A 26,558-nucleotide genomic window follows, 5' to 3' on the forward strand; every position below is an offset into this window, starting at 1 on the left:
AATAATGAAGTACTGTCTTTCATTATGTGAGTTCTTCTACGTCTACATCACTGTCAAAAATACTGCTCATGCTGCTGACATAGCCATGATGGAGGAAAGAAAAAATCCTTCACTGCCCAATAAACAAAAGTAAAATTTTTACCATCCTAAAATGTGACATACATGTAAATCACTCACAAGGACTAGGTGTTATATGGAATTGGAAGTCTGGACCTCTCACATTAACAACTGTCTGCCATTGTATCAGACAAGCTATCAAAGTGTTTTATAGGTTCATGTGCCAGACAACCTTCCAGTTCCACATGCAGGGATGACGTAATAGTTAGTGGATGTCCATGATGCAATATTGCAATACTATGGTAGTACATGTAGCTCGTAATAATCAAGTTACCGCTAGAATTATTCGATCTTCATATCTTTGGTGAAAATCAAGGCACCTTTGGCGTTGAAATAAGGACCAAAACTGCTTGGCCTGAAAAATTTGGGTAAAATATTGACAGGCAAGAGGACCATGGTCCGCTGGTGAGTGATTGGCCCGAATGTCGCAACCATGGAGCCAGAAACGTTTCTAGTTCATGGCACAACAATCTTGGCATTTGGTATTCAATTGATCATGGTATACATGGTTACGATCTGTCCTTGCGTTTTTCAAGTATGAAGTGGCTTTGACTTGGGTGTGGGCTATTTATTCCACTAAGGCATTTGGAGATCATTATGTAATCGAACTTGCCAATAGAATTTGGTAAATGTAAACTAAAACAGCGGCTAGGCCATGACTCCTCATGACATCCCTCCCTGCAAGTACGCGCCTTCACAGGCTCATAGAACAGTATGAAAATGAACCATAAAAACTAACGCTAATGAACAATTACCTCAAGTTCGGGTAAATTATTTGGATTGGGAATGCCTTTTAACGGGGTTCTTGCTCCATGCCGGAAGAAGACCTGTACCATTTTCAGTTCCAAACCTCTGTTCCTGAGATCGTCGAAGCGATCAGAAGATTCACCTTCTGAGGCATTAGCAGTCGCCATTTTTACGAGAGCTGTTTTCGCCACGCATATACCACATATTGCTGTGCCAAAGAGGCCAAACTTACGGAAAGCTGACATTTGAAAGCTACTTTTGACTGCATAAAAGTCCAAGACGACCAAGTGTCCGGAAGACTTCACATAGACTCACACGGCAACGTGGATTGACATGACCTGCAGTGACCCGGTCACCGAGCATGTCACTGAGCTCGGAAACCTTCACCGTTAGATGGCGCACTGGTTTAAGGTTGGCAAGTCTGAGCATAGGCGGCCCAATCACTATAAATAAGCTTATCAATTATCAAGGTTGGTCAACATTGCAAAGATAGAGCTGTAAATGAAAAAGGTATCTTTCGCGATGTTGACTAACCCATAAAATCCCTGATAAGTCCACGGATTAGCATAATTGGTCATGTTGACAATTAATTACAAGATGTGTGTATATGAGAGATAAATGTCCTTGTAATGGGGTGTAAAATAAATAAAGAAACAAGAGGCTAGGTTAGGCTATAAATTCATTTATTTTTATTTACTACGATCAGTCAGAGCATGAAGAAAAGGAGAAGAACTGATAGAGAAAACTAAGAAAAACTCAATTATAAGCTTATTAATAGTGATTGGGCCGCCTGTGGTCTGAGCCAGTCTGAGCCTGCAGCGATATCGCGCGCGCGCGCAAGCAGTCACCTGCAGCTAGTTTGCTCACGTATTAACACACGTGAGCATATGTTGCAGCGATGTCTGTCTGTCTGTGTGTCTGTCCGCCTGTCTGTCTGTCTGTGTGCTCGATATCTCAAAAACGGCTCATCAGATCAGAATCAAATCTGGTACATAGATTCAGTTTGCAAATGGCAAGAACTGATTAGTTTTTGGTGGGTGTGGCTTGCTTACTTTTGCTCATTTGAATAATTAATGATTTTAGAAAAACAGATATATATTGACAACGACTGTACACAATTTAATGAGATTTGCTACAAATGTTGATCACACCAAGATATATCAGCTGTGAAAGATATTAAGGGGTGACATAAAAGGTAATGGATAATTTGCATATTTAATGAACTTTCCTAATAAGGAAGATATATCTGATTTGACTCGATCAAAATTGACAAAACTTGGTATGTCTATTGAAGATACTATGATTTAACATTATTAAAAGTCATTAAAGCATTTTTACTTCATCAAACTCTTAATTTGCATATTTAATGAACTTTTGAAGTTAGGGATATTAATTTGAATTGACTTGACCAAAAATGATGAAACTTGCTATGTACATTAAAGATGTACTATGATATAACATTGTTAAAATTCATTAAACATTTATACTTCAGCCACTTCCTTATTTGCATATTTAATAAACTTTCCTTATTAGATATATATATATCTGAATTGACTTGACCAAAGTTGATGAAACTCACTATGTACATTGAAGACACTATGATATAACCGATATAACATTATTGAAAATCATTAAACAGTTTTACTTCAGCCAATTCCTTATTTACATATTTAATGAACTTCACTAATTAGGGATCTATATCTGAATTGACTCACGAAAGTTGATGAATCTTGCTACATATATTAAAGATACTATAAAACAACATTACTGAAAGTCATTAAACTTTTTTACTTCAGCCAATTCCTAATTTGCATATATAATGAACTTTCCTAATTAGGGATATTTATCTTTATTGACAAGAGCAAATTTGATGAAACTTGCTATGTACATTAAAGATACTATCATACAACATTGAAAGTCATTAAACATTTTTACTTCAGCCAATTCCTAATTTGCATATTTAATGAGAACATTTCAGTCAATTCCTTATTTGCACATTTTAATGAACTTTCCTGATTAGGGATATATACTTGGATTTAGAATTAATCTGTGGTGAATATTATTCGTTGTGTTGATCATAACACTTTCAATGAGGTTGCAAACATGCGGCAAAGGTTCATTTTGCACATAACTGCAATATATAATGAAACACGTGAGCATTTTCAGTTCATATCTGGTATCTGTGTTCTATTCATCTCTGCGCCTATTCGGCCGACAGACCACATGGGACCAAGATATCTTTTTATTGTTGTTTGTATTATTGTTTATGTTTATTGGCTGTTGTTGTTGTTGTTGTTGTGTTGTTGACTTATAAAATTCAACGAACGAACATAACTGTTGTGTTGTTGTTGGTTCAAACGTAATGTAAGCTTTAAGCTTACATAAGAAACGCTAGGCCACTATCATTTTGGCCCGATACTCTCTGCCGACGTACACTCCTTCATATACTTAAAGGGTGTGAGCTCTACTACCTTGAATTTTATAAGTCAACAACAACAACAAATAAACATAAACAACAATACAAACAACAACAACACTGAAGATCTCTTAGTCCTGCGCATAGACATGTATACATATGCCTGACACACGTCTATGGGCGCATAGGCGCCTGTGCAAGCCACCAACTCGCATCGCAGGCCGGGATTCTCGTGTTCTTGGATAATGTTTTCTCGTTGTTTGTTTGTTTACGAAATACATCGATAGATAAATAATGATGGCTGAAACATGACGATGAATGTTTATTAGGGCGCAGTCTGCTGGAACGATCGATTTTCCGCTCAATATGTCGATCCCGTACTCGATCTGCCCGCCACTGTGTTTGAAGTAAAGCAAGAAATAAAATATAAAATGAAAGCTGAAGGGCACGCACACTTTGCCCAACTGTCTATCACCATCCGGACAAATACAGAACTTTTGATGTGTAGCTGAAACATGACGATGTAAGCTTAAGCTTTTGTTTGTTTGTTTGTGTGTTTGTGTGTTTGTTTGAAATAAAGCAAGAAATGGAATCTAAAATGAAAGCACGTACAGTCTGCCAGTTCCCAAACTATCACACTGTCCAGACACTGCAGACAAATCAAGACATTCACACGATGTATACAACAACAGTTACGTGTTAGATAAATAGCGGCCGCCGCGTGGTATGCATAGCTATGCATACCACTCGGCGGCCGCTATGTACCTAACCACACTGGCACGTAACCGTGCATACAACGGTTTACCAAACAAAGAAAATTCAAAAATGAACCGATGTTCTTGGCCTACATCTACTGTAATACTATGTGTGCGATATCAAATTTATATAAGAAGCAATCAATGTTCACATAAACTTTGTCTGGACTTATGCTGTGCATTTGCGACTCTGGTGGGAATCAGAAGATGATGCACAACGGAATTTGTAAAATCTTTCAGTTTCTTTGTAATGGCCCTGTCACACCTTGACGATTTAGCCAACGTATTCAAACGTATAAAAAATTGGCGAATGACCTTACTCTGAGCATACGTCGAATCGTTATGGCTAAACTTGCATGTACAAAACTTTTCGACGTATGCCAGCGTATGGCTCATGCGTCCCGCACACGCGAGCCATAACATGCTCGTTGACACACGTTCACACACGTTAATAGTTACCTCATAAGTCGAAATGCGTCAAGATAATTGTCTAGCTTACCCAAAACGTATTTTTGACCTATGGATACGTTATGAATTCCCCTCTGTAGACTTCAAAACTTGAAAAATACATAGTAGCGAGCGTATGTCGACGTATCAAAAACGCTGCCTACGATGTATTTGATACGTCGACATACGCTGGCTAAATCGTCAAGGTGTATCACAGCTGTTCTAAACTGCATGCGATTATGTTTTCATAATCATCATAGCCTGTAACTTAAAGGGACATAACTGTAACTTGTTGCAAGTTTTTCAGTATTCTGCTTCTGTATATCAACTACCGTGTCTGACCCTAATCCGTTTGTTATGCTGAAATTTCGAGTATTCTTTTTGTCAACACAGCTTGTATGTGTGTAGTGATCATTGTTTATTGTTTACAAATGAATTCTAGTCCGGACTTTAATACAATTTTCAACAATAACAATGTAGATTATGTCATATAGGTTGTTGATATGCTAGATACTTTGCATTTAATTACTGTTTAGGGATTCAATACAGAAAGTGTAAGGAAACCTGAAAAAATAGCCAAAAGATACAGCTTATGGAGCTTGAAGTTTCTGGTTTCAGGTGTCATTGATCGATTCATTGATTGATTGATTGATTGTCCACATCATCAATGTGTTTTAACAGGATGGTAGGCGACACATTATAGAGATCAACTGAGTGAAGATTTGTGCCTGAGCTATCGAATACCAAGCCTCCTTCATCAGATGCTGTTGGAGTGACAGTGGAATGAAAGACTGACGCAATGAGGAACAAAATACACAGTGAAACACTGTAGAATAAAAGAGAATACGCGGGACGGGGAAGAAAGTGTGTTATGGATAGACTACAATAAGAGAACCGGCCACTAAAGATAGACCATATTCGTAATGTGAGATGAAACCTGTTTTCTTGCGCGGCAGCCAAATCTTCATTTTACAGTGAAAATGGGTGATCATCAGAAGTTCATCTAGCTTACTTCTTAAAATTTGTTTTTGTGGTTTTCATTTTTCAACAGTCGCACTGAAATTAGGAATCTCCTCGTTGCTCCGTGACCTGTGTTGTGTTTTTTTTTCCATTCTGTATGTTAAATTTAAAGTAGTCCATTAGTGCACGAAGTGACTGTTGCCCAACCATTGAGGTACTGAGCAAGACATGCGGCGGGGCATCTACTTTTGCAAATGATATCAAGTAGGCTGTGATAGTAAAGAGAGTTAAATCATAGACAGTGGTAACTGTCTATGGTTAAAAAACCTTGTTCATTTGTTGCCTGTTCAGATTATGACAGTGGTTGTGTTGATGTATGAACACAGTTCACACCTCGATTATGGAGTCAGAATGAAGCGCCATTTTTTCAGTTTTGCTGACCAGTCTCCTGTTTACGATCTGTGTTGTTTCAGCTTAGATGGACTCATCTGAACTGCGCTATGTAAACACTGTCTTCTAGGTATGTTGGCGATTGATGAAAGTTAAAAAGCACAGACGAATGTTTTTGTCGAGGGTCTTTATCCTAATTTATGTAACATTTAGTGTCGAAGCTGTGTTGACAGGATACATCTAGATATATCGTGCATGAAATACATCGTTTGTAAGGAAACCCACACAGGCGCAGTTCCGACGACACCCTCTCTTTAATGCACCTTCTTCTTCCACTATTGGCTACGGTAGTTTCTGCAAACCTTTGGGATTTGGTTTGTCGTTATCCAGTAATGAAAGCTTGGATACACTGGAGATTAAGAAGTATTTGTAAGTCATGCATTCGGCAACTTCCCTTTGCTTTCTATTTGTCTGTGACAGCCGCTATTTTATTCGAAAAAAGAAAAGCAAAGATATTCTGAATCCAAAGACAAAGATATTCAACAGTGACTTGAATTCAAAATACCTGATTGTTCAGATCATTTTGTATGTTCCATAAACGATGAACTCAATGAAATATATTATATCTGATGTTAAGCCATTTTATTATCCAGTCCTGATACCGCCAAAATGATTCTTGGCATAGTCACTGTGTTATGTATACTATATTTTTCAATATGTCTAATTAAATATATTAATATGCGGTCTTTGTTCTACATGTTTACAACAAAAAATGCATTTTCCGTTCATCAAATAATTAATATCATAAATGCAGTCAAAAACATATTTGCGCATGCGGCGCACCTCCGTAGAATATGAGAGAATTAGATTTACAAAGTTTTACTGATTTGATGGCATATTGTGTGTTTATTTTTCAATCATGCCCGTGAATGGTATAAAATTATTGTTTCTCTCCTTCACTTGCCGACAATTTTGTTTCAAAAAATCCTCCACCCTCCCAAAATCAAATTGTTCTCCCCTTACGAATTAGGGACGTATCATTTGCATCGCGATCAATCGTTTATCAATTCAAATTACTCTTTAAGGATTTTTTTTTACAAAATAACACTAGCTTGTTAATAGCATGTTTTCAAGTTGAATTATTTACACAGAAAAAGCAAAACTATTGGTCAACATGTTTATCACATATAAAAAGGGAATGGATTTACTCTGAAGTAATAATTTTCTGATTTAATTCGCTACTTTATAAAGTTCCCTCGCACCTGGAAGAAAAACTATGTTGTTATGTGTAACTTGTTGTGAGTGCACACTAGGCAGACATACTGAAACAACTCTTGTGCTTGAGGATATATACGTTTATACTGATATCAATGACAACGCATGCGTGCTGGGTTCAACAAGCAGGGTATTATTCTTCAACTGTTCACCTTAATAATTATCGATGAGCCACATGCAGACTAGTCGAGCTCTTGAAAGCAAAACGGGCACTCCTGTAACTATCGGGGACCTATCGGTAGTGCCTTCGAAAGTAGTGTGCACCTCTGGTCAGTCTGGTCATACAATTCCAGTTTCCACTCACTCTTGTTGTATGGTCAAGTATATCGTTAGAGTGTATACCACCGGCTACCTACGTGGTTGAGTCGAACCCCGGGCCTTCTTCCGGCATCAACATTGAAAGACCTTTTGGAACAGTTTCCCAAGGAAAACAATGTTTGCAAACAAAATCAATGAGTTTACAACGACATGCTGATAGAGCTGTTCTGTAATAAGTCTGTGTTTGTTCCGTTTTCCTTCAAGTGGTATGACTCGACGTCAAACGACCGCCGCGCTGACCAAACAAACAAATTAAGCATATGTCTGTCGGTTCGATGGATTTCGCTATGACCCGGTGTTTTTCACTATATTTTCATTCAGTTCATTCGTAAAGGCGTGACGCAAATCGACTCACCGCCAGACGGGTGCTTTATCCTTTTTCACTCGAATCCTCCTCAGTATTTCGCCGCTATAATGAATTCACCCCCCGGATCAATATTTTGATTCGTTAATGATTCGTGATGGCGGGACAAGTCTAAAGTAATTTGCAGTGACGATAGGAAGCTTGTATACGTTGTGTTTTTTCCGGTCACCTGAATATCGTCTCGAATAATTAGCTTTGTCGTAGATGAATAGTGGCCTTCGAAAGGACAACAACTATACGTACTATCGGGTCGTTGTCTTTTGACTAAAAACAAACACAGTACGCTCAATGCAACTCTAACGCAAATAGATACCAGGGTTGCCAGGAAGGTCGCACTTTAAATCACTTCAGGTAGTCACTCGAAGTAGGAAACGTGATAAGAAATCAGATGATGACTGGTTGCTTGTCAAGTACGCTGGTCCGCTAGGAATTATAAAAGGGGGAGTGCTGAGCAGCCGAGAGCAGTTGCCTTAATTATTTCTCGAGAAAACGTAACTTTCAAAACGGTAAAGGCGTTGACTGGAAAATTGCAGAAGGGATCAGATCATAGACAGTAAAGTACTGTCTATGATTTCATGAGATTCTTTATTAGGCACAGGTGACTGGAGCAATATTCTAGATACCGTCGATAAGTCAATCTATATCATCGTGGCTAAAGTCCATTTGCCAAGGTGTCATCGTTGAACTGAGGACATTGCTCCAGAAAGTTGCTTATCGCTAGAGCTGACGACCACTGACTGAACAACTTCACCCAGGTTGATCGTTTCGTTCCGCCGAAATCATGACGGAAAAACTTTACTTTTTTACCTTCTGCTCGATCGCACTGTTTTTGTGCCTCTTACAACCAACAGGTAAGGAAACACTCTCTAAAGTTTGGGAACATCTAATATTTGCTCTCTTGTTTTGTCTGTTTTGTTTTCGTGTAAAGGAACAGGGACCCACATTAGATATTTGAACTGATGCCCAAACGCACGTGGTTTTGTATAGACTGTGTTGAAACAAAGTAACCCAGACGAACTCTGTTTTAATAAATAAGCTAGCGTGCGAGAAAGCAAAGCCTAAGCCAACTTATTGACATCGTCATGAATTATTACATGGATAGCTGCAACTCTTCATATGGACAGACAACGCATTCCTGGAATATAAATTCTTTCCGTCATACAACAAATTTTGTCAATTTGCTCTTAAATTCATACCTTTCCGAAGATCCATAACTGGTACATGAACAGCCTGGCGATTCTGGCGATAGGAGAGGGCCGCAAAGTATTGTTGGCAGTGTCAATATAATTAAGATCACCGCCCCATTTTGTCTCAGTAACACTGGACACCAAACTTTACTTCAAGTAGTGAGAGAAAAGTATCTCTGAAACATATTGCCCCTATATTTGAATTACATGCCAAGAACGGTAATGCAACTTTCGACAACAAGTTTCCAGTCGCTGACTTGTGCCGTGATAGTAATCAAGATCTTGTACTGATTAGCAAAAGCCCCCAGTCGATCGTTTTCTGACATACAAAAGTTTCCCCAGCTAGTTTCCAAAGATGTACCGTGAACGATTGCATTAGACATGGATAAACGTTAACGAGTGATGGCCGTTCTTTGTCACAACACACTGAGGGGCAGCCTACAAATCTGTTCGTACAAAAGGCGATGTATGCATACAGTTCCCCCTATAATTGTGGGGGGGGGGGTGGCAGGTAGTTTTTCCTCGTTAGCAAGCGGGAAAATTATATTTAGTACTGCCCAGCGGAGAATTTGGCAAGGAGTATGATTTGGCATATTTGCTGACGGACAGAGTTTACTGGTAGGTCTGAGTGAGAACATTTATAATGGGAAGAGGATAGTGATTTTTTTCAGTGAGGAAAGGGACTTCTTGCAGGGAGTGGGACAGGGAAAACTTATTGGAGGGGAATTTTCAAATCGTAGCGGGAGGGAAATTCCTAACAGGTATGACAATTGTAACAATTGTTACAATTGTTACAATTGTCACAATTGTTACAATTGTTACAATTGTGACAATTGTCACAATTTTTCAAAAACGACCAGTTGGTGCCTCTGACCAGCAAGGTGACCGATCTAACCATCTCAGCGTTTCATTAATAAGGCAAATGGACTTTCCTGTTTCATTTGGATTTAGATTTCCTCTCTCTCTCTCTCTCTCTCTCTCTCTCTCTCTCTCTCTCTCTCTCTCTCTCTCTCTCTCTCTCTCAAACCAATGATAAAAATTAAATTCAAAAGCTCTCAGCTACAACATAAAAATCTTATATTTCGTTCTAATAATGTTCATCTGTTCATGTACATACTGGGTTTGAAGGACTAACAAATAACTCTCTCTGTACCTGTCAGTTTTTTCTGTGGCCAGTGAACTACACTTCAGCATAGAACCTTCCGATGTGGTAGTCGTTGAAGACCAGATATTTGTTTGGGACTGCGCAGCTGAGGGCGAGACATCCATCAACATAACCTGGAGAAAAGACGGTCGGGTCACTGAGGATGATGACCGCCGCCTTGTACTGGCAAACGGTTCCCTCTACTTCGCTACGATTGAACACAAGAAGAGGAAAGTGTCCGACGAAGGAATGTACCAGTGCGTTGCCAGCAGTGACGTTGGTACAATAGTGAGCAAGGTAGTGAGACTTCAAATCGCAAGTAAGTACACGCATAGGTTAGATTGTACAGTTATTTCTTTATTTAGTTTGAAGTGCGTCTTGAACCAAAGTGCAGCAATTATGATCGATACAAAGGACGTCAACCATGCGTACTCTTGCGATTTTTAATGTCAATGGTGTGTATAGTGTAGAGTTTGCGTGTCAAGATTGACCACTTCCTGTACGATCACCATAAGTACATGTCTGTGTTTGAGTAGTTCTGGTGACGATGGTTGAAAGTTTTAAGTAAAGTGAAAATAGGTCAAGTGATGTGGTTTTCCAAGATTGCAGTATGCCAAAGAGAACGATTGAAATGAGACCAATATTTCGCAATATTGCCTAGCTCCGTATGTAGGGATATGAAGTTCTTCGTACGTGTAATTGGTAAGAGCGTATGATCAAGAATCAGTGGTTGTGTATCCCTTTATTCAATTCAGCTATGAGTGCAACAATAAAATCCTTCACCTTAGAGACAGTGACAAAACCATGCCTACTTTCCTATTGACTACCTGGATCATGGACGTTTTATCTCAGAATGCAGCCACGTAAAAACATTCTCACGTGAAGTGCACAAAGAGATGAGAGCTTGGCTCATCAACGTAGCATCCTGAGGACGCCAGGCATGGCTTTAGTATCAGGAAAGATGCGGTTGCTGGGCGATGTTATTATTTCGGTGACACAGAAGATAACATAGACTATAAACTGTCATTAATAGAACGCGCCTCGGGGACAGATATTTGGACTCTCAAACTCTTTCAATTGTTTTCTGATCTATCACCTGTGAGGGTTCATTCTGAAGCTCTTTGATTAAGAAAAATTTTCATTGTCTCAGTTTTTTGAAAATCGAAAAGTTTATTTCTCTCCTTAGGAATGGCGGCCATTTTAAATTTCAATATCGGTAAATTTTGGGTAATTTATATTTAGTATCAAAATTTGCACTGGGACCCCTGATTTTTTTCGTGATTTTGAAAGTGAATAGTTGAAAGATTCCTTGAGGAAAATTTGAGCGAAAGTTTAAGTCTTTTACTTTCGAGGCGCATACTACCTTAACCGATTTGAGAACGTGATTTCATACAGGGTTGTAATTTCTCTAGAGTTTATCAAAGGCAAAAATACATACTGTAAACTTATAGTTCCCGAACTTTCCGAATACCGTTGACAAGAAATATATCGAGTATGGATTTATATCTGTAAAAACATTTTGCTAGCGTTTGTGCACGTTATGATGAACTATTGCAAAATTTAGTCGGCTGAGTATCGTGTGGTCCCGCGTGTACACGCCATTATCTTTTTGAGATTAACCTTTTCAGGTTGTCGTGTGAACAAGGTTAACAAATGTCAGTAAAATAGTTTGTCTTATCGTACTGTACACTTCCCGTGCCGATAAGAGGGCAATACTTTGTAAGTATCTAGTTGCCGTGGCGAAAACTGCCAGAGCTGGTTAAGTTAGCGAGGAAGATTTATTTCATTCGCTTAACCTTGAACATTGATCATGTTGATCAGGAATCGAATTATGGTCTGGCTTTGGCCAAGACCTGCAAAGTGACCTCATTATGACACTCTAAACAAATATGTACAAATCATGGCAAAACCTTGTACTTCAAGTTGTCAGATTTAGAAGTCAGTAATGGAAGTTTTAACCTCATTAGAGAGCCTTCGTTATTCTGCACAGCAAACTCAACACAGAGTTCAATAAACTATATGTATTCTTCATTTTATTGTCAAAAAAGGTAAACATCATACAACTGTTCCACTTTGCTGTCTTTCAAACTTGTAGACCCGTCAGCTCATTCAAATTTTCCCCATTATTACTGACTTGTGTTTGTGAAGTGTCGGAGACGCGAAAGCGTGTTTACCAACGTTATGCATATACAGACGTTCGGCTGGTCGTCCAGTCTACATGTCAATATAATATACCCTCATGCCAGTTGATATTTTGGATAATAAATCAACTTATAATCAAGACATTATTTTTATCTAGGTTCCAAACCCTTTACAAGATGCCTTGTCTCTTAGCGGATGTCCGTTTTCTGCGTTTAATTGCCGATAGATCTTGTCATAGGACCACTCATGGACTGTGCAGTGTTATAGCAATTTCGTTGACTTTCATGTAAAAATGTACACAAAATGTCATCGAAATATCGTCATCTTTGTGAAACTTCACAAAAGACTCGCTTGAGAAGCAAATGTTGAAAAATGTATACACGCCATGAGGAAATGTCAAGATTATTCCCTTCTTTATAAAATAATCTGCTAAATAATGCTATTTCAGCAGTTGTTTGTGACTTTGATAGATGTAGGCCTATCTTTCTACGTATAATTTTGATTACTTATAGGTCGGGGCTGGACGTGAGACCTTAGGGAGCGTTCAGTTATTATGGCCGGGGGTGGGCCGGCAAAATCCAGGGGGGTCACCTCAAATTTGAAAACTGCAAAGGGGGGGAGGGTCATGTATTTTTCAAACAGCTCAGAGGGGGGGGTCACTTAATTTTAATAAGTATCCGTCCCGTCAAAAAGCAGTTTCAGTGTTCAGAAATATTCTGGGAGATAAAAATGATTCGTTGCACGATTTCATTCTCTGAAGTTATTCACCTGTAAATCTGAACAAAAGTATAATTATCTGTCACATGAACATCTTGACTTGACAACTCTGAGGCTTGTCTTATTGTAAATCAAGCTCACTGCAACATCTGAACTTTTAAATACCCTATTTGAATCAAGTACATTTGTATCAATTATCAAACAACTATAAAAGCACAAATTAATTTAGTTTAGCATTTAAAAAATAATTATTCTTAGTTTTCTCATAGACTCAAATGTATAGTGAATCAACATTTCGGTGAAATTCCAAAATCCAATTTCTTGCACACATATCAACCTTTAACCATCCTAGGCTAACTAAGTTCTTTAAAATGAATTATCAAATGTCTAGAAATACACAGATTTTGATAGTTTTGTATTGGAAAAAAATTATTCATTTTTCTCATAGACTCCCATGTACAGTGAATCTACATTTTGGTATAATTCCAAAATCCAATTTCTGGCGAACACATCCATTTGTTACCACACTAATCTAATCAATTACATTGATATCAATAATCGAGAGTACATAAATACATGGGTTTACCTATTTTTGTATTGGAAAAAAATTATTCATACTTTCCTCATAGACTCCCATGTATAGAAGAATGAACATTTTCAGTGAAGTTCCATAATCAGATTTCTTGTACACATAATATGCACCTTCAACCATCATATTCTAATCAAGTAAAATAATGTTAATTATTGAACATCTGTATATGCACAAGTATACCAAGTTTTTCACTGGAAAAAAAATGAGTCACAATTTTATCAGTGACTCCCATGTGTAGTGGATGAACATTTTTGGTGAAATTCTAAGGTCAAACTCTTTGTCCGCATGCCAGTTGTAACAACCCGTACATTTATGTAAATTATCAAATATCTATAAATGCACAGATATAGTTTTGCATTGAAAAAGTATTACATAGATTTCTCATACATGTATGAGAAAATATATGTATACCATGTATGGTGAATCAACATTATCAACAGCTGATTTTTAATTAAATCCAAATATCAAAATTTTGTACACACACGCTTGCGCAAAAATATTGCGATCCACCAGTAATTTCTGTCCAACCCCTTTGAGAGGTAATTTCAAAATTATAGCAAGTCAGAAGGGGAAATCTGATCATTAACACCTTTTGAGTTTTGTAAAGAAGGTCATTTGAAAAAATCTAAGCTCTTTTTTGGGGGGATTCTATTGCTCCATACCCCGAGGTGTTTGTGTGCGCAGCTTTACTCAAGCAATGGGGGGGGGGGGGGGGTCATGAAATTTTTGTCATCTTGAAAGGGGGGGTTCATCAATTTTTTGGTACAATGGGTAGGGAGGTTCACTTATTTTCACTGATGCGCAGGAAGAATTTGCCGGCCCATTTCCGGCCATAATAACTGAACGCTCCCTTATTTGATTTCTTAATGTCCTACATTGTTAAAGATAACAGTGCAAGGTGTGTGTTCACAAGCTAACATTCTTTAGAAAAAACAAGCGATAAATCAACAGGACTTCAAGATCAAATTCGCTCTTTCTTCACTCGACGTTAGATGTCAGTTGGGTGTAGAACTAACTGTACATTGTTATTTCTCTGCGTTTCAAGCAATACCTTCTTTTACTATCACGCCTGAGACGAAGACGGTCAGAGCTGGGGAATCAGCGCGGTTCAGGTGTAAAGCCGATGCCATTCCAGAGCCAGCTTACACATGGGAGATCGACAGGGAAGCTTTATCGAGAAATGATAGGTAAACTTTGCAACGGAACTGTTTTCTATCCATTTTGATTTTAAAATTAAGGCTTTACAGGCTTTAGGCTTCACGAGTTAATGCCATTTACGTACCGCCCGTTTTTCATGGGTTCATGTTTTTGATTGCCACAGGCTTGATCTGCTTTTCTTTGTGACCCGGCCGTGTATCAAAGCGACCAAGCTACAGTTTCTTTTACGATTTTTATGTGGAAGAGACTGTACAAGCTTCTTGAAATCAACCATGTACTGAAATAACGCCAATGGATGACATGTTAGTGCAAACTTTGTGACCAATCGTCACACAAGTTTAAAGATGTCGAAATAGCATAACTATTTGCCAAAATGATAAAACATGACAAACAGTATATGTACAGACAGTGTTTTCCAGTAACTTTTCGTACAGATTGCTTTTACGTAAAATCATGAAATTGATTTTTTTATGTCCACGGCACTCACGACAGGAATAGCGACATGCGTCATCTACTGTCATACATGTAATTTCTTATCAACACTCAAGTATTGTTCGGTTTGTGCATTCTCTCACTGTGGAACTAAATATTTTTCAGGTATATTGTGTTACCATCAGGCGTTCTACAGATTCATAACACGAGGAGCAGTGACGACGGAAAGGCTATCAGGTGCATTGCCCAGAACATTGCCGGACATCGTCACAGCGTCGACGCGAATCTCCACGTCTCGCCGATCGACTCACCGACAGATGAAGGCACGAGGAGAATGGTTATACTACCGCTTGGACTTCCTCATGTGGTTAAGAGGACCGGAGATACTGTTGTATTGGAGTGTTTGATCAGCGGTGCCCATGAAACTGACACCAAGATCACCTGGACCCGACAAGGTCGGCTTGTACAACGCATATCTTGACGTATATGAACAAAAACTCTAGAATGGAACAAAGACTGGATTATTTCTGATCCAAGGTCTCTTAAAATGATGCGATGAGGCAGTTTTATTGATTTGATTTGGTGTATTAGCTCACAAGATCAAAATGTATGAAAATAACAAAATCAGAAATGTTTTCGGTAATTCCGACACGTAGCAAGATGACGACTTTAAAAAGTATATACCCTATAGTGCATTGTTTAGACACTGTACAGTGCCTATACTTGTAATCCCAAAAACAATCGTTATTGTATTGTCCATTAAAAGTTTTCGATATGGTGTGAAAGGCAGATATAGATCTACAAGTGCGCTAGGATGAGCATATACTTTTTTGTTCTTTACTTAAATAGTTACAAGATACACACCCTTTCAGGTTTTGAAAGTTTTCGTATTTGACGAATGGAACATTCAATGTAAGTGTTAGTTTGTCACTGATGTCCACACTCTCTCTCTCTCTCTTTACTTCACGTCATCTTGAACAGACGGAAAGAAGCTGAACCTTCAAAGAACTTCCTACTTCGGAAAAACCAATCTAAAAATAGAAGAACTCAAAGCAACTGACAGTGGCATGTATCTGTGTACGGCAATTAACACCAACACCCATGAATGGGTGTACGCTAGTAGACGGCTTGAAATTCACGGTGAGTGTAAATGTTGCCCCTCTTGCAATTAAAATATGTTTAATTAAAATCATGAAATGAACTTGTAGTATTTTGATATTCGGAAAAGAGGTATGCGCAAGAAATTTGGACAAATATTGTCTCACTGTAATCATGTAGTAACCTGTCCATTTAAACTTTTCATTCACTTTCGGCCTGTGCACATGGGCCTACTGCGTCACGTGTACAGATTATATGCATGGGGGTTTGCTAACTTACTTTAAAGTGACTGGAGTTATAAGGGGATCTGAAAAACATCACTTTGTACATCTGTACGTCGCGAGACCAAAACCTGGACAGTGCGGGATTTAGTGCGCGGCTAACAATAAGGAAACTGGCATGGCAGATCCTATCAATACTCTATCAAATAAGGAGGATCGATAGTTTGATTGAGTATATAAAATTACTAAAATGTGAGTATAGATGGTTCCACTTGTAGATTACATTGATGATGATGATGAGAATTTCTTAATTGGTATATATATATCTGTAAATGCCGCCATTGGAATAGATGTCCTTCTTGTAAAGGGGCCGTCTTAAATCCCTGGTTCTCGCATTTGTGGTTATTGACATTGACTCTTTATGTTATTTTAGCCCTTTGTTCTACTTTGAAAGTTGTGCAAATTCAATTTTCTCAAAGATAAAGCTGATAGAAATCCTGCCCCTTAATAAAAGTGATGAATTGTGTTTCGAACATATTGCTTTTGTTCCCGATAATAATAGCAGTAAGGTGTATCGTTTTCGGCGCTAATTTTGTTTGCATAATCATTGTCTGGTTTTCATTCATTTTCTCCTGCTGACAACCGTACCGAATTCAAGATCCCCGGCCCCCGATTATAACGGTAGCTCCCGTATCGGTGTCACTGGCGGTCGGTAGAACTGCAAGGTTTTCTTGTTTGGCTGATGGCGATCCACAACCCAGCATTCAGTGGCTGAAAAACGGCGAGCCAGTCAACTTCAGTGGCAGGATCAACTTAGCTGGCTACACTGACGATATGGTCATTTCAGGCGTACACACGGGTGGACCAGATCAAGACGATGCCATGTATCAGTGCGTTGCCGAAAATATCCATGGGCAAGTCCAGGCCTCTGCGAGGCTGAAAGTTTTGAAAAGTAAGTTTTTCAAATTGACAGACTGAATATCAATAGGAGAACTTACAGAAAATGACATTCGTAATTGTATGTATACGCAAGTATGATGCGTTATCTCTGCACGATTTGTCAATATGCGGTCACTGCAGCTCCGATACGTGTAAAAACAGTTACCGTGTAAAAATTTGGAACCAACACTTGACTGAGTGAAAGTTTCACAGGACAGATGTCTCCTTGACAGTTTGAAAGCGCCATCTAGAAAAAAAACCCGCACTTTCCACAAAATCGCAAACGAATACACGGCCTTGTCTGCAAACGAAACAGTTGATACTGGAGAAATTTCTATAGATTTTATGAGATGTGCTAAGAAATACATGTTGACTACCCATATTCGGGTATTGCAGCATTTAGCCTCTGGAAACAAAGATTTTGGACAACTCCTCGGCCCTCTGGAGACAAATGCCGGCGTATGTTCTTACCCTCAATTCAACTTGTTCAAATGCGAAAGTCAATAAAAAGCATAGCAATATAATTTGACTTCAAATACCGGTGTATGAGCGTCGTGAAGATATTTAAGATTGGCCCCATCTTTTATCATTTCCGTCAAAGTCTTGTCATGAAAACCTTCAAAGAAATGCAAGTACCCTTGTATCAGTGGTTGCTAGTATTAACAAAGACCTTTTGTGATACGTGATTCTTAAATTGCCAAAAAATCACCGACAAGAGAACATTGCGAATTCTTGAGGAAAGAGCTCAACACGAGAAATCACCGAGTTCACGTTCCCTCATCTTCCTCACCCTATTTGTCTTATTGAATAAGTGATACATTTTCAGGCCTAAATGGTCCTGGACCACCCCAACGTTTCCGAGGTTACTCTCTAACTGCGACGTCGATTCTGGTGTCATGGGAGGCCGCTGAAAGCCCCCGTGGAATCGTTGGTTATACCGTTCACTACGCAAGAGAATCAGGTATGCATTTTGCACTTTGACCAATGGTGTCTCTGAAAGATCTGACAGTCACAACAGAGAAAAAAATCACGTCTTAATCACAGGGTGTACCTTGTAATATGGTTTGTACTTCAAGATAATATGGCGATCAACGAATAAAAAGTGGTAAAGTGATTTGTGACGGCTGCACTATCAAATGTTACGAGAATAGATTGACTCAATCACACTATTCTTTAGATTAAAAATAATCAACTTTATTTATGCAAACGCTTGGACTAGTATCTGAAGAATGGCCTTTCTCTGAAGGGAGAGAAGTACGTGTCCGATTTACTCTAGGACCGACCAGAGAGGGTACTGTGATGAACTTCTCGCGGTAAAAAAAATCAACTTTTGTCCTGTAACGGGGAATGTTCGTGGGGAAATACATAGTTTTTGACATAACCATGTGACAATGACAAACATTTTACTTTATGGCCATCGACCATAACATAGATCCATGCCTCGTGTCGATCAAAGTATTAATTCTGAACATCAACAGCAGCGTCACGGTCAATATCATTCTGCGCAGTAAAACGTTTAATATATTTTTACAGACACTCTTCAGTGTCTGTCCAGCATGTTTATTTTTCATTAGACATTTAAATGAATACCTGGAAAGACTAACGATAATTAATAATGTGTTCACACAGCTCCTCTTCGTTTTGCCTTATAATTATTTCTCTTGCGACTGCCACTAGGGGGCCGGGAAGTGCAGATTCCGGTATCACCAGACACAAGAAGCTATTTGGTGGAAGATCTAGAGCAAGAAACAATGTACGTGTTTTATGCCGTGGCATATTCAATGGCCGCATCAAGCGATCGCTCTGAGATCATTCACGTGGCAACGCGAACATATTATGAAGGTTGGTACAATTGAATGATGGAAACGTACTTTGCCAAAGTGTTGAAAATGTTCTTTCAGTTTAAATGTCAGCTATATATCTCTGCCGCATTCAACAAAGAGGTATACTTGTACTTTTCACAGATGTCTGGCGTAGACTAGTCCCGGGAGACTTGTCCGTGCATCATATTGAAATTATAAGTGTAGCATGGATCGGATTTTGTAGATTGGAAACCGACATACTTCAGATAGTAGACACATTTCGGCAGAACCATAGCACCTTGAATCTATCCAATAGACATTGCCCGATTGCCTATATAGTTATCATTTCCTTTCCGTTACCATCCAGGACATCTCATGTACATAGGTCCTATATCTGACTATGTCATGTCATTCTGATGGCTTCAATTTTATTTCACGGTTGACTTCAGCCTATCCTGACATCATAATGCCATCACTCTTAGTACAAGCATAGACAGTTTCTCTACTGTCTATGGTGCAAGATGCAAGGTGAATTTGTATTATGTAAAATAATATTACATTAATGAGCATTGTTTCGATATAATTATAAATTTAATGTTGATGATTTTTAATCAATGTGGCATATTCACGTACTTCCCATCTTGAATTGTACAAAGCATCGATACCCTAACTTGTGCCTGGATTCACGGAATGAAAACTGCACACAAATGGAATAGGACTTGTGAGATATGCGTCGGATGCTTTGACTGATGACGGGAAGTTTGTGGAGTTAAAAGTATGCTATAAGCACAGTTTTTCTCCTTCATCACCCTTAGAGTCACCTACGTTCTCTCTGTCAAATACTCCTGCTGGTATTGTTGTGAGGTGGGATGAAGTTGTCGAGGAACGATATCGGATTTACTACAGAGAACACGGAGAAGACGTTCATTTTGGACATGTTGATGTTAACGGCGCCCAAAGGGTGTTTATGATAAAAGGCTTGAAGTCGGATACAGTCTATGACATCGCCATGTCTGCATTTTCAAGCTCAGGCGAAGGGAAACTTTCAGATGTCGCTACCATTCGAACGACCAACCAACAAGGCTTTCTGTGTAAGTAGAATTCTGATGATGATCACGGAAAAGGAAAAAGAAATTGTGAAATTTAGGAGAAAGCATTTCTCAAGATTGTAGCAAATTTAATGAAAACTGCTTTTATTTTATTTACAATGTCAGGGCGAATCGCGCAGTCTCAATGGAACGATAAAGCTATGCTTTTTCGCTATTTGTGAGATTCGGGTCAGAAGTCTGATATTATCATCGTCAGTGAAATATCGGGATCTGTTGAACTGTCAGAAAACATGTTTTCTCCACCATAGCGGGGAAAATTACAAGACATTTTCATCAATTGTACAAAAGCTCCACTTTCTAACTCCAGTCTCGCAATCTTCCCAATAACGTCATTTGTCTTAAACACCTTTGCTTTCTCCAACCCACTTCAATTGCACTGTAATAATTGAGAGCTGTTTCTAACGATCGTTAAAACTAGAACAAAATCCAGCTCTCATCCAGCTGCACCTTTCATCAGGCCACGTCGACACTCGCAAAGAAATGTCTGTATTGTGATCATATTTTCGGCTTTCAACCGAAAAAATTTGCATGAAAATAAACTTTACTTGATTGCATGGTGCATACCATGGCGTTGAGCACACGCCATGCAACATCCACAAAAATTAATTATATATTCAGCAAATAAAGCAACTGGATGATAGTCATGTTACCTGACATAATTTCAGTCACAGACAGGCCACAGAGTCACTATAGGGTTTGCACATTTCCGATAACTAATTGCCTAATCAATATATCGATTTGATATATATATATATATATATATATATATATATATATATATATATATATATATATATATATATATATATATATATATATATATATATATATATATATATATATATATATATACACACATTTAACTATGTGAGGATTTCATTGAAGAGAAAATTACAAATTGTCAGTACAGTCATCAAGGTTGAACGTCTCCTCTGGTGAGCGAGGCGACCGAAAAACTAATGAGAGGAATAGGAAAAAAACCAAAAGTTGGAAAGTCGCCTTTCCTGCATAGTATTTTAAACATCACTTACACAATTAGTTGAAGATTGATGAGGTAGCTTTTTTGCCTGATCCATTGTACATTATTTTTTCCCACTCTCCCACGTTTCCTTTTTGTCAAGCTTTCTCTGGCTGTAACTGCGTTTTGTCTCTATTTCGTGAGTGTAGCAGGGGATGCCACCAAGATGCCTCCACCGACCAATGTTTGGGTAGAAGCTACGCCAAGAGGTTTTATTAAAGTTAAATGGGATTATTCGGTGGCATATGACATTGTGACTGTTCATTACAGTCCACCCTTCGGTACGTATGCAAGTGTTTCAAATATGTCTAAAGAATGCTTCATTAATCATTTTTACCTTTTCAAACGTTAGCGTTTTTGTTTGACAAGAAACGTTTGTCCCCGTCTCAGAATACATCGTAACTGTTACATTTGGAAGGGATGATGCGTTCTTATTGTAAAAACGTAAAGCGTAAAATGGGAGATTAATCCGAAAGAATAAGTTTAGAAACATGTCAAATGTCATACCTTTGAACACTGAAATGCAAATCGACGTTCCTCAGTGTTTCCAAATAGTTTTCAGATATGTAATAATAAGTAAGCGACAACAGATAAACCGCTGAACTATAAATTTTGTCGTTAGGATGGCTTTCTCGATTTTTTTCTGCGTCTCTTCCTGTTGATCAAGCCTAATCAAAAGCGATGGTTTTAAATGCACCTTGCGTTTCTGTAACGTTTAACATAATTTCACTGTGTGTAATTGCGAATACGGCGTTCTTAATCTTTGAAGGTGATCAAGAACTTGAAGTCACTGTTGACGGATCATACAATGAGGTAGTGCTTACCGGACTTCAGCGCGATTCGGAGTATAAGGTGTATATCGTAGCCTATACTTCAAACAACATAACTGACCCGTCACCGGAAATGATAGTTCGGACAAGATTTTATGGTATGTAGTGCCAGAAAATGTGCCAGATTTGTTGTATAAGTCAGTATTTGAGTATTCTGGTAGCAACGTGTCATCTGTTTGCCCATCTTCTAAGTACAGCACCAGCCGTACTAACAAAAGTACCTTTTTGTCCAATGCAGTAAATCCATGGCAACCAACCGACGTTAGAGCCATACCTCTATCAAGTACCGCCGTCGGACTAATGTGGTCCCCTCCGTTGAATGAAAGCGTGTCTTTCTACTCCATCCATTGCAAACCAACATCGGGTAAGAATGCCGCTCACCGTAGCGTTTCCACTCGGTATTTTTATCGCTTTCTAAATTATGAAAGAGATAGAAAAACTCATTCCTCGAATTGTAACGTTTTTTTGGTCTTCCCTTAATCTGCTTGTCTTAGTAATCCAATGTCTTTGTCGTCCAGTCAACTTGTGCTTGTTGTTCAGAGACACATTTTCGGACGCTTTATTTTTACGACACAGTTCTGTTATGCCTCTTGCGCGGACTTGTTCTGAAGCCTGTGGATCAAATGAAATTTTCACTGTCTTGATTTTGTTTACAATTTTATTTAAATTTCACCCTCGAGTTAATATAGGAATAGCGGTCAGTTTCATACCAACATTGGCAAATTTTAGGTAATTTGCCTCTTCGATACCGTTTGCAAATACTCCTTGTTTTTATCCGGCGTTTTTACGTTTTCGATATTTCCTGTTGAAAGCTTCAGCAAAATTTTGAAACTTTAAGTTTCAAGGCATATACTGCTTTACGGCGGCGATGAAATGACAAAACGCATTTTGCTCAAAATCGCTCTTTTTTTTTGCAAAGATTCATTCAATTTTCAGTAACTTAACCCAAGATTAAAATATTGGTTAGGTTCACCTATTATCATGACAAGCAGTTTTAAGTTCGAAGAGAAAGAAGTGTAAACTTATAAAAATGTATGCAAATCACCCAATTTATGGCTTCTTTTTTTCTTCCACTTTGAACATTTCAAAAAATAACTACACTCCTGCTTGGTCAAATTTTGTAAAGTTTTCACGTGATATTATTTAAATAAGAAAATAAGAAAATGACAATTTTCAATTTTGCTTATCATGATTTTAATCACATTTTTAATGCGTTTCAGTCTTTCAACTCTTCCATTTAAGAATGAGAATAGGTGATTCAGAACAAAATTGCAATTTTTTCTACACATACTTTAGTTTTAAATGAAATATTAAATTTCATAAAGCATTATCAAGTTTTTAACTTAAATTAATGTTTATCATAAATACCAAAATTGAGGTTGTTTAGCCCAAATAGCACCCCTTCATTCTTCAAGTAGACAATTGCTGCCACACTAAACTTCAAATACTCTGCTTTTTGAAAATATATAGCATCAGAGGGTTAAAAGTGCCTTGAAAAGATGTGTGTTGGTTAAACGAGACGCCACTTCAGTTAAATAGAGCGGTACACCCAATGCGTTAATAGAGCGGTACACCCAATGTCCCAATTGTACATAGCTTTACCCGGGCCAACACCACAGGCACTTGTGTGATAATAAGCTTATAAGAGTAACCTGATTCACAAGTTATTTTATCGGCAGGTGGACAAGAAATAAAGGTACTGACGAATGGGGACCTCAATAAATATTTGCTAACTTCGTTGGATCCAGATACAGAATATAGAATAAACATTGCAGCGTACTACGACCCACAGTTTTCAGAGGATGTTACCGTATCAACATCTGAAGAAGGTATGCTTGACATTCAACAATAAACGAGAATGTAATCTACCCATAAATTGCCCATAGTGCCTACATACGTCCCCGATGTATGTTTTAAAAGGATGGCATGTTAATGCGTATAGGTTTGTCGCTGCAACAATATGATTCTTGTTCGATTTTGGAGACACAACTCGTAATTTCAAAAACATACCGAAAATATTCTACTTTTGAATTTATCAATCAATCTATCATATTCGTTTTCTGTTAAAGTGATTTGCCATTTTTTGTAATCTCGGCTGTACAGGAAAATTTGAAACACCATTTTCATTCAAAATTATTTGATATATTTAGCACCATGACACATAGCTTTAAGAAATACTGAGTAGATGGGAACCACTTCATTAACTACCGTAGCCTGTAAGCATCGATCATATCGAGTCATGTGACACTCGCCATATTATGCATTTATGTTACTCAGTCCAAGATTATGTAGCAAGTGTTTTGTCGACAAAAACAATAAAACAGCGACTGTGTAACAATGATGTCCGCATTCTTACTTTTGTATTTCAATTCCTAATATTATATTTTTAATCTTTTTCAGATTAATGGATCAAACGCATATACGAATATGGTTTTGAAGGAGACTAGATTTTACTCTAGGCCATGATAGACGTTCTTAATCTTGGCTCCCACGCACCTGAATTTCATAAACTGTCACTAGCATAACACCATAACTGTAAATATTAATATGCCAGTGTACATTACTTAAACATTGACGGAAAGTCGCGGTAAATTTCCTTATTTGTAGATGTTATATCAATAAGATCATTGTATTGATTGTAGCCAGCTTAAAAACTGGGAGTTTATGTTATTGTAAAGTTCCTGTGAGTTCTTCAGGAAATTTAAAATCGGAATATTTGGAACAAATCATCAACGTAAAGGTTTTAAACTTTCGTAGACGTCAACAAGTATTTTCAGAAGTACAGTAAACTCATATGTATTGATACTAAAGATAAACGAGATAGACAAAAAATACATCTACATCACAAATGAACTAGCAACTCCTTTTACCAATGTGTTGTGCACATTGATAAACGTGAAACCATGAAAATTGAAGAAATTCTGTGTATCTTATCCAGTTCGTGATGAATGGTATTAGGTTCAAGTCATTGGATTTTCTTTATAAAAAGAAGATATAGAAACAAGATATGTATTTATATACTATTATTACTTTTCATTACTTATAACAATTTTTCACTCAATTGCAGTATGAAATAAAGACAAATACTTTTATAATTCTACGCGTAGCATGTTTTTATTTCATTACAAGCAATTCATTAGACATCTGATATAATATGAGGTTACAGAGACGGAGAACAATTTTGGCAAACGTCCAATGGGTCACTTAAAACAGTCTAATGGGTCCCTAGACTTGGTTCAAGTCGGTGAATTTTAAAAAAATAAATCATTTATAATAGTTTCTCTTGTGTCTCTCCTATTTCGTACAAACCTATCCGGAATTTGGCAGCTCACGCCAGGTTTTCCAGCAATTGAATGCGTCACGTTTGAGTCTGCGCAGTAGTGAGTTAGTTTCTGCCGGATTCCGGTGAAACTCCGCTGTATAGCGTTCACTCCACTCATCGCGTTCACCCTACTCATCGCGTCCACTCACGCGCGCGTTCACATGAAAGCAAAATACAAATCATTGCGTTCACTCCACTCAAACATTCACAAATCACAGACTTGAACCAAGTCTAATGGGTCCCTTGAAACGGTCCAAAATAAACGCACAGAGGTTGCCGTACAAAAGCCTTGTGATTTGTACGCCTTGAGAGACAGTCACGGTAACGGACTTGCTTTTCGTGCGGCTTTATTTTAGAACGCGGAAGATACTACAGATGTAGAATTCTACAGATTTATAATAATATCTTGTTTAACATGAAAGGTTGAGCGTCAAATTTATCTCTATAAAAGTTTTCTTATTAATCTTTATGGTTTCGATGCCCATTTTGTCGAGGTCGTGCGAAGGACCTTTCCGCTGCACGAAGGTAATCAAATACATGTAATACCAACCATGAGAAAATGTATCCATAAAAGCACAGAGTAACATGGACAGAGTAGCAACACTTGCATGCCTTTTGTTCCATGGTCGTCTCGGTAGGACCGTGGCTTTTCATATTAAAAATGAGCTCCAAAGGTGTTAAACTTTTTGAGGCTTTGTTTGTGGTTGATGATTACACGAGATTATGCGAAAAATACGACGAGATGGCATCGTACTGCCAGTCGCGTAGCAACCATAGTTACTTTGTGAGCTCTCAGGCCAGAAACACTGCTTCACGCCAATCAAAACATAACACGGCAGCAGTTTCATAAACATGTCCTTCCTTGACGCACGTGTAAAAAGGGTATGACTGACCGTAAAACCATTGAGTAAAACCAAACAGTATCGATAAAAGACTTTCAAATTTGGTTCAAACACACTCATTATATATTCATAAAAATATGAGAGGAATTTTTAAAACGGTAAAACTCGTTTTCCTGAAGCTCAAAACACTCCCGTTTTCGCCAGCACGTCAATTCT

The 26,558-nt window shown here is 38.1% G+C and overlaps 2 protein-coding genes across 5 annotated transcripts in view; one reads left to right on the top strand and one right to left on the bottom strand.

The window, feature by feature from the left end:
- LOC139117495 (lysophosphatidic acid phosphatase type 6-like) overlaps positions 1–1,245 on the bottom strand; it is a 158,180-nt gene extending 156,935 nt beyond the window's left edge. For 3 of the 4 annotated variants that reach the window (XR_011548546.1, XR_011548545.1, XR_011548547.1), the window contains exon 1: positions 873–1,223. Coding sequence is in view for 1 of the 4 variants with exons in the window: in XM_070680648.1 (XP_070536749.1) it covers positions 873–1,109 (237 nt within the window). In the remaining 3 variants the exon portion in view is untranslated. Of the gene's footprint in view, positions 1–872 lie in introns of all 4 variants that reach the window. The other variant, XM_070680648.1, reaches the window with a different exon arrangement.
- A 6,922-nt stretch (positions 1,246–8,167) lies between these two features.
- Positions 8,168–25,278, top strand: LOC139117496 (protogenin A-like). Its single transcript, XM_070680649.1, has 14 exons — positions 8,168–8,640; positions 10,137–10,439; positions 14,617–14,758; positions 15,327–15,616; positions 16,143–16,301; positions 17,139–17,432; positions 18,246–18,380; positions 19,097–19,261; positions 20,037–20,312; positions 21,498–21,629; positions 22,118–22,276; positions 22,417–22,542; positions 23,858–24,007; positions 24,579–25,278. The coding sequence occupies exons 1-14, from the start codon at positions 8,571–8,573 to the stop codon at positions 24,581–24,583; spliced, it is 2,406 nt and encodes an 801-aa protein (XP_070536750.1). The 5' UTR covers positions 8,168–8,570; the 3' UTR covers positions 24,584–25,278.
- Positions 25,279–26,558: the final 1,280 nt, after the last annotated feature.

This window comes from Ptychodera flava, chromosome 18 (genome assembly GCF_041260155.1).
Source record: "Ptychodera flava strain L36383 chromosome 18, AS_Pfla_20210202, whole genome shotgun sequence".
NCBI lineage: Eukaryota > Metazoa > Hemichordata > Enteropneusta > Ptychoderidae > Ptychodera > Ptychodera flava.

What these genes read in the sequence shown, in the direction of transcription:
- LOC139117496 (XM_070680649.1), top strand. Translation starts at nt 8,571, where the DNA reads ATGACGGAAAAACTTTACTTTTTTACCTTCTGCTCGATCGCACTGTTT. An exon ending in TCACTACGCAAGAGAATCAG is followed by an intron (nt 18,381 to 19,096) that starts GTATGCATTTTG and finishes GACTGCCACTAG; the next exon opens with GGGGCCGGGAAGTGCAGATT. An exon ending in TCATTACAGTCCACCCTTCG is followed by an intron (nt 21,630 to 22,117) that starts GTACGTATGCAA and finishes TAATCTTTGAAG; the next exon opens with GTGATCAAGAACTTGAAGTC.